A 14,471-nucleotide genomic window follows, 5' to 3' on the forward strand; every position below is an offset into this window, starting at 1 on the left:
TCTGCTGTACTAAGCCCGGGTTGTTAATGGTGGGAAATGTTCTTTTTTATTATTATTGCACTTCCTCCTCTTGCGGTGTTAGCTGGATGTATGGTATGATAGAATGTATATCCTCTAAATTTTATAAAGGATTATTTTGTTAAATGGATTTCGGATATTAGGCAAATATCTATTTTTTGCATATCTTGTAGGGTAGCGTGATGTTGCTGGATTTCATTAGCATTCCAAATTGCTATTCGGATATCTTTATTTACCATTTCGGGTTTTTGGGGCCACAGGCCTAATGTTTTTCATTTCTAGTTTTTCCATCCTTTCGGAAAAATATTCGATAATTTTTTCTTGTCTGTCCAGCTTTCCTATTAGTTTAAGTAGCAATTCGTTGGTGCATAAGTTCATTTGGGCTTAAGTCATTTCACCATTAACGGTGTTATATTTTTTCGGTGTTTTCTTTTCACTCATTGTTTCTTGAGGTTTAACTTGAGCTACACTATTTCTCCTCTCTTGTAGTGTTTTAGCAACTGCACATCCTCTATAATTTGCCGGATGAGCTTCATTGCAGTTTGCACATTTCGGCTTAGCTTCTTTGGGTTTTCTACACTCTATTGTGATATGTTTACCTGAATATTTTACACATCTTGGTCCTGTTCTGCAGAATTTCTGTGTGTGTCCATGCAATTGGCATCTTTTGCATCGCGGTATTAAGTTCGATTTTTTTAGAAGTTCGATTTTTATTTCGACCCCTAAAATTATTTTAATACCAAAAATTGTTTTTGTGTCCGTATCATGTTCAAAGGCTAACATAAGTAGAGGTAATGGCTTCTTCTGGACTAAAATTTCTCCTTTGTTATTTTTGGTCATTTCTTTTTTTAATATATTTGTCGCTTTTAAGCCCATTTTTGTTTAGTTCTGCGATAATTTTTTCACTTTAAGCTGTTGGTGGAAGCCCTCTTACCATAACTTTGATGTCTCTGGTTTGTTTGTCTTTATAAAAGTGCCATTGCAGTTTCAGCAACTCTAAAAATCTATTATTTTTGTGAATGTTGTACTACATTCGGCGTTCAATTTTATTTGTCCATTGTTTAGTATCGTTGCTTTGAATACTATGTAGTTGGACCTCAGTGTTTCGTAAAGCAAGTCAAAGTCGGTAACATTACTTACGATAATTGGGAGTGGTCTGAGCATTCTAATTTCTTTATTTTGTTCATTATTATGTTTTATTTTTATTTGCTGTGGTGAAGATCCTGGGGAATTATTTGCTTTTATTTTTTTTATTTTTAACCGTTATCCAGCCTATTTATTTCTGCAATTCTTCTTCATCTGTTTCATATGTAACAATTGGACTGCTTTTGTTGGCTTGGTGGTTTGTCGTTGTTTTGTCCTTGCCCTCAGAGCTTTGTTTATTTAGTTGTAGCTGGAGGGCATTTATTTGTTTTTGGATATTAGTTAATGCAATGTCAAGACTCTCTCACGCCGACTTTTCGTTCATCCACGCATTGTAAAGTGCCTGTTCATTCTGGGCTCTAGTTGTGTTCTCTAGATTCAAAACTACAATATGTGATACGCCTGATGTCGATATTTCCATTTTATCGGTTTTTTGTGCAGTGTTCTTCTCCATATTTTTTTACGTATTGTTGAAATAATACTGTTATTTTTATGTTTCAAATTATCCTACGCTGCATTTGCGGGTCTAGATGTTGAGTTTTCGACCCTTAACGTTTTATGGCATTCTGCATTTATTTTCTACTGTACTTACTTTTTCCGATCGCTCTTTTACTTTTTCACCAGTCTAAAATGTTATTGTTAGACTTTTTTTAACGCCGCATTTGTGACACAGATGTTGCACTTTTGTTTCGTTTCACTGACGTCTCTCCGAACACGTCTTTACTCTGTGAAAGTCAAACGTCGATTAATGGTATTATGTTTAACAAATATTCTCGTCTCGTTTTTTTGAGTTTTATTTATCGTGTACCAACCATCGAATTATGACGATATTGATAATGACAGAGAAATAAGTAACTTGCAAACAATCCAAGATTTGATTAATCAAAAATCATAAACCATTTGTATGGCTTGAAAAATATAGAAAAGAGGGGAAAATAGATATAAACTGACTGGAAGAAGTATTGTAAATCAGTCTATTACAAAGCATTGACATCGCATGCAAAAAACTACTAACAAGTAAAAGTAGTAAAAAATACTGATTAGTATCCACTAACAAAGTCATGATCCGCATTTAGTAGGAGTGTACCTAACATAAGGTCATAAAATTGTAATTTCGAAGGGCCCATACAGTTTCAGCTCTGCTCGTCAAACTTAATACCTTCAGATTAATTCTGATTACGCTCTTCTGAATTGTTGAACAAGTAAAATGGATGTTTGATAGGATATTAATATATTTATGTTATAATAATTACTTTTAAACAATTTTACTATACTACAAGTACAATATTTTCTAGGTATTTACGATTCAGCTTATTTTATATCAGATCTGGAAAATTTCATATATAACTATGACAAAGAAATGGGTTGCAAGGTAACTATTTTTACTGCATCTCATCTTTTAATTTATAGTTATATATTAATTTCCTGCATAACAGTAAAAAGTATTTCTAAATCTTTCTTAAATCTTTATGACCATATAGATTCACCAATAAAATCAGATGCATGTAAAAAATTGCTTTGCACTCTGTTATTTGAACGAAGTATTTTATATTCCTTCTTTTTCATACCACTGTTAGTTTTCTTATATACCATTAATGTATTATATAATGTATTTCAGATGGTGGCCACAAAAAACTCATGAGGAACTCTGCCCGATTGACAGTATTTCCAATAATAATTATCGTCAAAATCATGGCAGGCAAGACAGTGCAGTAGCATGCTTAAGTTAAATCAGGATATGAAAAACAAACAAAATCGAATTTTATACGCTAAAAATAAATACGTGTTGTTCATATTTGTGCGATATTTTGCATAAATAAAACTAATATTTATTTTAATATATTCGGTATTATTATTTTAGCCATATTTGTTAGTGAATCAACAGTTAAAAATTCTTGAAAACAAGTATTATGACTGATGGTAAGTCTGGCAAATCTATATACTTCTCATTAAAAAAATGAACAACCCCGTTTTTTATTCAAAAATTAATAATATATCGCGAAAGAACTGGACCTTTCATATTTGTGACTCTAACGATGTTTGGTTCACTGTTGACTATTATTTTTCTTATCCTTCTAACAATCTAGATACCAAGTTTATTTATTTGTTATTTTAAAAGTTCTCCACGAATCGATCCAGTTTTTAGAATCTTCATATGTTATACAATTGTGCTCAGACAGGCTATGAGCCATTAATTGAAACAAGTAATAATGAGAAAGCGCAATATTACAGCTTGAGGTGAGCTGGAACTTCTTATCTAAACGTTTCCGAGTAGGTTTTTACCGTGTAGCTGATTGAAAGAATTATTATGTAGCAATAGTAATGAATCGCTCTTTTGATTTTATAATGGCCATTCTTCTTTGTTCGTCAGGTTCAAAAATATCAGTTCTCAGCAATATTGCATGATATTTTATATTACGCTTTACAACATAATAAATTAATACACTGCTGGTGGCGTCTTCTTTTGTCAAACAACAGTACTACGCTCCCAGTGAAAACAAGGAAAACAATTTGGTGTTTAAAATGAAAGCAAGTCTGAAATTATATTTTTTATTTCACAGCAAAACCTCACTAAAATGATGCTTAAATGTATATGTTTACCACATTTCTTTGATTATATATTTCTAATAGTTCATATAATATTTAATTAACACACATTTTTAAATAACACTAACTTAAGCTGACACGTAATATCACATAAATTAATTTAAAAAATTATATATAGTGTGTAATGTATATTATATAAATATTTCCTGTTTGTTACATCTAGTTTTTAAAAACGAATATAAAAACACTAGATAATCAGTATATAAATAGATACTACTATTTCAGGTAAAAAATCTAACTTGTTTTTAAGATAATTATGTAATAGTACCTTCCATTTTCTAATTAAAGCTTTTGGGGATTAAAATGCGAATTTTACTATATTTCTACTTATATCAATAAGGAAAGGTATGATAACCGATGAAGATTTTAGGACTCCTGTAAAACTCCGATTTTCATAGTTTGCCTATGCCTCATCTGACATAAAAAGTTTATTGTCAATACGATGTTTTCAAATTTTAAATAAGGTTCCTGAGTAGCTGGATAATCTACTAAAAATAAATTATTTTTATTTGTATCTAATACTACAATTGATTAACCTATATGTAAGTATAATATAAAAAGTTATATTATATTACATCCAGTATCAATTTGATAAATAATTAAACAGATAATGTATGTTTAAACATTTAATGCTATTTTATGGTGTTTACACTATTACGTTTATAAATGAAAATATGGAGTTTTACAAAAAATACATTATATAAAATGAAATATTATAGTAGTATTTAATATTAGAAGCATGACTGGAAATTATTTATGCAGGTAAATGATAAATATGACTTATGAGTAATAAACTTAAATATTACTTAAAGATATTCCATTTTCTTTCATTTTATTGTGGCATCGCCCGTAAACCGTTTGCAGTGGAACATGTAGAAATTCTATGATACTCAAATAGTTTGGCTCTAAAAATATAATACACAATTTTAGTAAATATTAAAACAACAATAAAGTAAAATATCATGCAAGATAAACCCTGTTAATGTTTCAGTTTATTGTATGATAAACTGATAACAAATGTAGCAAGTAAATACTTTGCTGAAATTAAAATATCGCATATTTGGAAGGGTCGTTTTTCAATTTTAACTTTATATTTATAACTGTCATATAATTAATAAATACAATTGATTGAATATCTAGTTTCTTGAATTAATTAATCCTGGGGGAAGAATAAAATAATGCTTGAACAAATAGATAGTTTATAAGTTACCAATTGGGATTTGTGTAGACTATTTTTAAATTGATTTAATATTAACGATTCCGACACATAAGGATGAAAGCGTAACTTAAGTATGTTATAAATATATCTTGAATTGTTGTAAATATATATTTTTTATAAAAAAGAGTATCATTGTACAATTACGCTAATGTGAAGCAAAAAAAAACCCTTTCATTTATCTAGGTGTCAGTATTAATGTATTGTTATGTCGTTTCTAAGCTTTTGTTTGTAAAGACATACTTATTTTAATTAACTGTTGCAAAAAAAAAGCCAATACAACTACTAAAGGTCTCAAACTTGGTTTTTTTCCTGCATTTCTTCTTCGTAGAAAGGCTGTATATACATTATACGGTTTACAGCTCGTGCATACCATACTGATTAGGATATACATAAATGGGAAATATTTTCACTGCAGAAACATTAATGTAATTGCGAGACCGTGACTGAATTTATAACAGACCTAGGGCATATGCAGCGCGCAAGTTCGCGTCCACTGTAAAACTTAAATTTAAATACAACCAACTTAAATTCCATGAAATACATATTCTCCAATGCCATATTCACACTCCATATTCAACTCTTAATTTAATTGTTGTTTGAATTTAATTGTTATTTGTTGTTGTTGAAATATTTAATTGTTAATTGCACTTGAAACTACATAATAGTATAACAAAAAACATTTTTAAAATGAACTTTAATAAGTATATGTATCGAATATTACTTTACTCAATTAATTTTAACGATTTAAATTTATACATATTATTCTTTGCTCACTATAATTATGTTATGTGAACCACCCTTTTGCTTACCATTTTCTGGAGTAACCACGCCATGTCTAATTAGGAAGTCCAAGACGACTGGAGAACTAGTGGTTTTAAAATCTGGTGATAGGATTTTTTCTAAACATTTAGTGACTGGTAAAATTTCAAAGGTATCAACTTCGCCGTCTGCATTTTCTGGTACAAAGTCTACCGGTAACTCCAAATCAAAGACAAATTCTGTATTAGGGAACAAGCCTCTTTCTGACTCAAAAAAGAAACTAACAGAGATTAAAATATTACCAATAAGCAAATACACTTGTTGATAGTACTTACGATACACAACTAGTACTAATAAGATTTTGTAATAGATATGGAGGAACTGAAGCCTCTTCCATAGCTTCCTTGTGAGCAGTTTCCAGAATACCATGACCAACTGATAACCCGCCACTGACCATATTATCCCATTTACCTTTTAAATATTTGGGAGTCAAATTATTAAAATAATATTGTGTAATAATATATAAAGTCTGTCAATTAGTCTCAATGTGAATGTTTAAATATTTCAAACATAGCCCTAAATAATTAGAGTAGGATATCCCATTTAAACTTTTCCAACATGTAACTTATCAACATTTGAGTAATAAGCAAATTTTTTATTCACTTCTTTAATTCAACATGAAAATAAACTCGCAGACTGTATCTTGTTAGCAAAATATATAAAAAATATGACTACTTATATACAAAATAATAATAACAAAAAATAGTGTAAAATTATCTGCAACTTTTGCTATTCCCCTAAATTTAATTCAAATCTTATATAAGTGCCTTTTGTTAAGATTCCATATGACAAATGCCAAAACGGTACTCAGAAGTACTACTTTTTAACATCTAAATTTTTCATTTATTTAAACATTTACTGAAACTCCTTTTTTCAATTTAGGCTTTAACACAATTATTTTGTTATCCTAAAACAGGAACAAATATTAATATAATTTCAAAACATTATAAATAATAGCAAATACTTCAATACGATTAAATTTTCAGATTATTTAGTAAAGTAATGGTAATATTTATAGTACACATTCAATTTGAATTGAGAAAAATATAAGAACATTCATTAAAAACAAATCAGCAAACCACTAAGTATACAAATAGACAATTGACTGCTGGTTTAGTAAACAGTTCTTCAAAATTACCAAGTTGATAACCATTTAAATTTTAGAAGAGATACTTCTGTAAAAACCGTTATTAATTTTATTGACTGTTATAGAAACAATGTTCTACAATAAAATGAATAAGAATTGTTCATATGGTTTATGTTCAAAGTTTCTTTAAAATGTTACCAACATTTAGAATAAGCAAAAATAAAGAAGTTTTAATAAAAAATAAAAATGGACTGAAATATATTTCATAAAAAGCAGAAAATTTCACGAACTGATTTAGATACAAAATACATTATAATTTATATTTAAAAATAAATTAGATTAATTTAATATTTGTACTTGCACTGTGCAAAATATATAATATTTTCCATAAGTTTCTGTTTTAAGATATGATATAATCATATTAAACATAAAAAATACAAAAAAAGATATTTATTTATCACTATTAACACTTGATGTTTATTAACTGAAAGTGCTTATTAAACTACCTGGCCAAGTTTGCTTAGTACTAGCTCTTTTTTGAAACCATAAACATTGACCTTGTTGGGGATGCCTTACATATCCATTAATTGTAACACCATAGTTTCTAATTCCAAACAGGCAAGTAGCTGATCTATCCATTTTCAAAAGACTAGTTGTATTAAATTCTGCTTTTACTTCGTAACACTGTGAACAAAACATAATATAAAAGTAATATACAGCAATTAAAGCAATAAGTAAACAAAAGTTAGAATACCTCATCCCTCCAACCTTTCAATGTAATAAAAGTATTTTTCTTTCTTAGTTCTTTTAAAACTTCATTAACTTTAACACTCCTTTCCTGATAGTCTCTAAAAGCTGGATTTAACTCAACACACCCTGGTGTTACATGAAATACCTAAAAATATAATAATAAATTCATTCATATAAACAAACCCATTTGTAGAAATATGAAACTGATATTAATGATAAACTTGCCTCTGGAAAATGTATCAATTCCTTCATGACATCTGGCCTTATAAGCCCAACTTGATAACCTTCAACAACAAATGGCTTACATTCAGAAGAATGGAATCCTTAAACAAAAATTATTTGTATAGAACGGGTGGTGTAACAAATCAATACATTTCTATAGCTCCTGATAATCCTTGTATCGAAATGATTGTATGAATTAAACACATTACGCCACTTGTACAACTGTAATTTAACTTACCCGATAAATAAAAACAATTAAATCTTTTAGCTAATGCTAATAGGCGAGTTATACATTCGTCTACAGACCCAGACATTTTCGTACTATGTTCTTGTCTTCACCTTGACAGATTAAAATTGCATCAGCTGATTTACTTCATTTTCTAGTTCTATTCTACCATTTGAGGTTTGCAATCCTTATAGCTTTTTTTAAATAAAATGACATAACTGACAAGTAAATGACAACCATAGAAAAATGACAACCGGGTTGTTTGTGACGTGGAGTATTTGCTGTTGATTTTGCTGTTTTTAAGGATACGTGCATTAAGACATAATTAAGAAAAATAAAATGAGCGGTTTTAAAAGAGACCATAAAGAAGAAGAGGATGGTGTGTTATTATGAAATTATAATATATATTACCTCGAGAATATATGCTATTATATTTTATTATTACTATATTATATTATATTTTAGGAGGTGGAAATCCCTTTCAAAATATTGAAAAGACCACAGTTTTACAAGAGGCTCGTATTTTTAATGAAACCTCAGTAAATCCACGAAAATGTACGCCGATTCTTACAAAATTACTTTACATGTTAAACCAAGTAAAGCTAATGATAATTTTGCAAAATATTCATTATAAATATGTTTATTAATTTAAGGGTGAACAATTAAGTGCAAAAGAAGCTACAGATGTTTTTTTCGCTATGACAAAATTGTTTCAGTCTAAAGATGTAATACTTCGAAGACTGGTTTACTTAGGTATTAAGGAATTAAGTTCTATAGCAGATGATGTCATCATAGTAACATCCAGTCTAACCAAGGATATGACTGGAAAGGAAGACCTTTATAGGGCTGCTGCAATTAGGGCTCTTTGTAGTATTACTGGTACCATTTAGAGTTCAATTTAATTATCATGTTATATTTCATTGTATTTATTATTATAGATGCTACTATGTTGCAAGCTATAGAAAGATATATGAAGCAAGCTATTGTTGATCGCAATCCAGCTGTTAGTTCAGCTGCTTTAGTTAGTTCATTGCATATGGCAAAATTAGCACCAGAAGTTGTAAAAAGATGGGTAAATGAAGCTCAAGAAGCAGTAAACAGTGAAAAGTAAGTACATTATTTTTTCAGAACATAGTTAACTTACAAGTTTACATATTTTTAGTATTATGGTACAATACCATGCTTTGGGTTTATTATATCATATCAGAAAAAGTGATAGATTGGCAGTATCTAAGTTAGTTACAAGATCAATACAAACATTGATGTATACAAATGTTTCATTACAAAAGTCTTCTTATGCAGTTTGTATGTTGGTAAGATTTTTTATATACATGAATTTGCATTGGAAATTAAAGATTTACATTTGTAATTAAAGATCCGTATAGCTGCAAAGCTAATAGAAGAGGAAGGTGCAGACAGGAAATCTTCAAAATCTCAGTCGCCTTACTTTCAATACATTGAATCTTGCTTTCGTCATAAATCTGAAATGGTTGTATATGAAGCAGCCTATGCTGTTGTTAATTTAAATAATAGTACTAGTCAAGAAGTTGCACAAGCAATTAGTGTACTTCAGTTACTTTCTGCATCTCCAAAACCTGCCCTCAGGTATATATTCTTTTAATTGTACCAGCATATAATATATTGTAATATATATATATATATATATATATATATATATATATATATATATATATATATATATATATATATATATATATATATATATATATTGTACCATTATGTATAATTTTGATTCTGATATTTATTGTTTTTCTCAAAACAGGTTTGCTGCTGTAAGAACATTAAATCAAGTTGCTATATCACATCCTGCTGCAGTTACTGCTTGTAATTTGGATCTAGAAAATTTAATCACTGATTCAAATAGATCTATTGCCACATTAGCTATTACAACACTTTTAAAAACAGGTTAGTGATATACAGAACTAAATTATATTATAAATTATTTTTATGTTTTGTAGGAGCTGAATCCTCTGTTGATCGTCTTATGAAACAGATTGCAACATTTGTATCTGAAATTAGTGATGAATTTAAAGTTGTAGTTGTTCAAGCTATACGTGCTTTGGCTTTAAAATTTCCAAGAAAACATACTGTATTGATGAATTTCTTATCTGCAATGCTAAGAGATGATGGAGGTTTAGAGTACAAGGCTTCAATAGCAGACACTATTATCACAATAATTGAAGATAATCCTGAAGCCAAAGAAACAGGATTGGCTCATTTATGTGAATTTATAGAAGATTGTGAACATGTCTCGCTTGCTGTCAGGATTTTGCACTTATTGGGAAAAGAAGGTCCTAAGACTAAACAACCTTCCAGATATATCAGATTCATCTACAACCGTGTAATTTTGGAATGTCCATCTATAAGAGCAGCTGCGGTATCAGCTATGGCTCAGTTTGGTGCCTCTTGTCCAGATCTATTAGAAAATATACAAGTGTTACTAGCACGCTGTCAAATGGATTCTGATGATGAAGTTCGTGATCGCGCAACATATTACAGCAGTATTTTGAATAGACAGGATAAAGCTTTATATAACAATTATGTTTTGAATACACTGCAGGTATATATACCTATATAATAATTCATGTGCATATAAATATATTTAAATATACAATCTGTAGGTATCAATGCCCGCCTTAGAAAAATCATTAAGCGAATATATAAATTTAAATACTGCACAACCATTTGATATAAAATCTGTACCAGTTGTAGCTGTTTCCAAATCTGAGAATGATGTTAAGCAAAAACCTGAGGGAATGTTAATTAGTTCTGGTCCTACAAAAATTAGCCCGTCCAGAGATGAAAACTTTGCAGATAAACTGAACTCACTTCCAGGTAAAATCCTTGTTATTTTAACAATATGATCATTTTTCATTATTCTAAAGGTAAATTAGGGGCATAAAAAATATTGGAAAGGGATTCAAGAGAAAAGCAAACAAGATCATTTATTCTGTTTTTTTTGGGTATTATTTAATAATAAATCAGTGGTTGCAGATTTATCAGTTATTTTATTTCAAAGATGTATAAAATACAGTGTTAATTATTTATATGTTATCTGTGTCAGGTACAATATTAATTATATTTGCAGATGCTCAATCTCTTGGCCCGCACTTCAAGAGTTCTGAAATTGTGGAATTAACTGAATCTGAAACAGAATATGTTGTTAAATGTATAAAACACTGTTATGCCCAACATTTAGTATTGCAATTCGATTGTCTAAACACATTAAATGATCAGTTATTAGAAAATGTAAGAGTACAGTTAGATGTAAGTGAAGGTCAGTAATTTTGAAGTTATTTTATTATGGGATGTAAGTTGTTTAATGTCATACTACAGGTTTTGAAATTATAAATGAAATACCTTGTCCAAAGTTACCCTACAATGAAACAGGAACCACATATGTTATAGTAAAATTTCCGGATGGAGATATATTAAATAGTGTTGGTACATTTGGTGCAGTTCTTAAATTTATTGTAAAGGACTGTGACCCCGCAACCGGTTTACCAGATATTGATGAAGGTAAAGAAGTTACTTACATTTTACAGTACAAGAATATAAATTAGATATTATATCATTGTTATTTAATTAGGGTATGATGATGAATATATGTTAGAAGAACTTGAAATAACCTTGGCTGATCAAATACAAAAAGTAAACAAAGCTAATTGGGGTGCTGCATGGGAGGAAGCAGAATCTACATTCCATGAAATTGAAGATACTTATTCTTTGAGTTCTATGAATACATTAGAAGAAGCAGTGGTAAATATCATCAAATATCTTGGGTTACAACCAGCAGAAAGGAGTGATAAAGTACCAAAAGGAAAATCTACTCATACACTTTTACTAGCAGGTAATAAATAGAGTACTTAGGAATAAACATTATAAAACATGACCTCTTTAAGGTATTTTCCGAGGTGGAGTAGACATTTTAGTAAGAGCTAAACTAGCTTTAGCTGATGGTGTCACTATGCAACTAACAGTGAGATCTACAGATCAAAGTATTGCTGAGCTCATTACATCTGCTATAGGTTAAAAAATAATGTAATAAGTATAAAAACTCTGTACAATTATGTTTATTTTAAAAAATATATTTGCTTATTAATGTAATTGTTTTATTATTTTAAATGTATATACTTCAAATATATTACAAAATTACTGTTTAAAATATATTTAATTTACTTATTTTATGATGCTTGGTTATCTTGAGATTTTGCAATTTCATCTTTAAATTGTTGAATTGTCTCTTTGGCTAACTTTAATTTGTTCTTGTAAATTGCAATTTCTGCTCTTATTTTTTGTTTTCCATCTATAATAGACTTTAACATTTTTTCTTTTTTTGCTTCAACTAAAATATAATATAATACAAATGTATACACAGGTCTTGGACTTACTTACAGTCTGTATTATGTTCCCATTTTCCTAATGTCAACTGCTTAGTATTAGTTAACAGATGATGCATAAGTTGTGTTGGGTCTTGGAAAACAATTTCATCATAACTTTCTGATACCAGACCTTTTCCTTGTTCCATTCCTATATCTTGTGTACCTCCTGAATGGAATAACTTTAATATATGATACATTGTTACCTGCAAAAATCATTGAAATAAAGATACAAAAGATACTGTTATAATATTCATACAGGTCTTTCGTTAGGATCATGAAAGTGTATTTTTATAACAATTTCAAATTCTCCCCAACCAGTTTCAGTAATTTCATAAGGTGGTTTTACAACTATCCTATTTTGATTGGCATAACTTTCATGTAGTTTAAAGTGAACTTTCTTAACATAAGCCGACATATCTTCATTGTTATATGGTTTGACATAAACAGTCCATTGATGTGTATGACCATCCTCTTCTCTTTTTTTCCCAAAATATCTAGCGATATTCCCATAAACAATAGGTTTCACAATGCAAACACCCTATAAAAATTATACTACTATATATATTTGATAATTTTATGTTTCGGCTTAGTTTTACTTTCATGCGTCCACCAGAATCTGGTCCAAAATCCGTAGGTAAACTCATATTATCAATAAGTTTATATTACAGTTACTTTTGTAAACATTTGATTGCTAATTTAAAGCATAGCGTAAATAATTTAGAGTAAATCTTAACCTATTAAGAAATAAATACACTTGAAGTTATCTATAGAGAAAAATAACGGCGCTATCTTTGCACCCCAATTATAATATGTGACTAACTTAACTTAAATCATGTTAAATTATAGAGTATATAGTCAGGGGTGTGCAACTGCAATGGTAAGTAGTGGGGCAAAGTTTCGCTTAGTCCAATCATTGGCGGCGCTGACAACGCGAATTTGATTGGTTAGTTTAAAATAGTTATGTAGAAACCTGTAAGGAAAATACTTTGCTTTGATTGGTCTGCCATTTCCCCTGATTATTTTGTGACGTCACATTTATTGGCCAATAGTATTTAAATAAAAATCAAATTTAAATTTTAAAATTAATTTATTAAAATAAAATCCTATACAAATATACATAAGTGTAAATAATATAAATATATATAAACAAAAATAAAAAAAAACAATTATGAACTCTATTCTAGGCAATATTAAAATATCTATAATTCTTCTATAAAGCCTTCCCATATATGTTTAGTGCCATCAATTTTATGGGATCTATTAGAGTTCTAACTTATCTTGATATATTGAATGTAAACTTTAAATCCTTTCCTGTTGATATTACATTAACTTCATTAAACCAAAAATACAATCAAACCTCAGAATAACTTAAAATTTTGTCTTGAAAATCATTATGGATTGGACAGTCGAAACACTAAAAATTTATGTGTTTTTTAAAAATATTTAGATTTTAGAGTATTTAATCTGTGGACCTACTTAATATAGAATATAGACAAATATTGCATGTTGTCTCTTTTTCAGAAGTTTTGTTAAAAAGTCTGAAATAAGACTAAAATACAATATTAGACTTTTGTTTTCATCAGAGCAAAATTCTCTGGAACTGAAAATATAGACTCAACTGGTGATTTAACAACCTCAAGTGGTACTAGATCTCCCGTTAAAAAAGAATATAAGTTATCTAACATGTTCATCTTCTTTACAATTTTCTCCGAGAGAATGATGTGAAAAAATTGAAATGATGAGCCCTTTTAGAAATTTCTCGAACATACTAGGGGAAGGATGCTGTTTCTACCTCTATGACCTCTAATAGATCCAACAAAAAACTTCAAGCAATCTTGGTTAAGATTTGTTAAACAAATGTAGTTATTTGTAAATTTAGACAAAATAGATTTCTTTAAGTTAATAAATCCCCTAAAAGTTGCAATTAAATTTTTAATTGATGGCACCATAACAAATATTTTCTTAACAAGGCAATCA

At 29.1% G+C, this 14,471-nt stretch overlaps 4 protein-coding genes across 6 annotated transcripts in view; 2 read left to right on the forward strand and 2 right to left on the reverse strand.

The window, feature by feature from the left end:
- Nucleotides 1–3,003, forward strand: part of LOC143191045 (putative sodium-dependent transporter YocS) — a 30,679-nt gene extending 27,676 nt beyond the window's left edge. For 2 of the 3 annotated variants that reach the window (XM_076395696.1, XM_076395698.1), the window contains exon 8: nucleotides 2,780–3,003. In XM_076395696.1, the coding sequence (XP_076251811.1) occupies nucleotides 2,780–2,891 (112 nt within the window). In that variant the 3' untranslated portion in view covers nucleotides 2,892–3,003. Of the gene's footprint in view, nucleotides 1–2,456; nucleotides 2,534–2,779 lie in introns of all 3 variants that reach the window. The other variant, XM_076395699.1, reaches the window with a different exon arrangement.
- A 695-nt stretch (nucleotides 3,004–3,698) lies between these two features.
- Nucleotides 3,699–8,257, reverse strand: LOC143191046 (uncharacterized). The gene is made up of 7 exons (XM_076395700.1): nucleotides 8,104–8,257; nucleotides 7,869–7,966; nucleotides 7,648–7,788; nucleotides 7,400–7,577; nucleotides 6,082–6,217; nucleotides 5,797–6,026; nucleotides 3,699–4,673 (listed from the first exon to the last, which is right to left on the reverse strand). The coding sequence occupies exons 1-7, from the start codon at nucleotides 8,177–8,179 to the stop codon at nucleotides 4,564–4,566; spliced, it is 969 nt and encodes a 322-aa protein (XP_076251815.1). The 5' UTR covers nucleotides 8,180–8,257; the 3' UTR covers nucleotides 3,699–4,563.
- A 45-nt stretch (nucleotides 8,258–8,302) lies between these two features.
- gammaCOP (Coat Protein (coatomer) gamma) lies at nucleotides 8,303–12,219 on the forward strand. Its single transcript, XM_076395695.1, has 13 exons — nucleotides 8,303–8,470; nucleotides 8,557–8,687; nucleotides 8,745–8,970; nucleotides 9,030–9,198; nucleotides 9,254–9,404; nucleotides 9,467–9,696; nucleotides 9,875–10,017; nucleotides 10,071–10,672; nucleotides 10,734–10,947; nucleotides 11,201–11,389; nucleotides 11,449–11,631; nucleotides 11,702–11,962; nucleotides 12,015–12,219. Exons 1-13 carry the CDS (start codon nucleotides 8,431–8,433, stop codon nucleotides 12,143–12,145), a joined length of 2,670 nt encoding a protein of 889 aa, XP_076251810.1. The 5' UTR covers nucleotides 8,303–8,430; the 3' UTR covers nucleotides 12,146–12,219.
- Gas41 (YEATS domain-containing protein 4 Gas41) lies at nucleotides 11,101–13,268 on the reverse strand. Its single transcript, XM_076395701.1, has 5 exons — nucleotides 13,091–13,268; nucleotides 12,751–13,032; nucleotides 12,508–12,697; nucleotides 12,292–12,457; nucleotides 11,101–11,257 (listed from the first exon to the last, which is right to left on the reverse strand). Exons 1-4 carry the CDS (start codon nucleotides 13,136–13,138, stop codon nucleotides 12,297–12,299), a joined length of 681 nt encoding a protein of 226 aa, XP_076251816.1. The 5' UTR covers nucleotides 13,139–13,268; the 3' UTR covers nucleotides 11,101–11,257; nucleotides 12,292–12,296.
- Nucleotides 13,269–14,471: the final 1,203 nt, after the last annotated feature.

Source organism: Rhynchophorus ferrugineus, unplaced genomic scaffold (genome assembly GCF_030347505.1).
Source record: "Rhynchophorus ferrugineus isolate W39M unplaced genomic scaffold, kcgeb_rfMv2 rfM2, whole genome shotgun sequence".
In the NCBI taxonomy this organism is placed as follows: Eukaryota; Metazoa; Arthropoda; class Insecta; order Coleoptera; family Curculionidae; genus Rhynchophorus; species Rhynchophorus ferrugineus.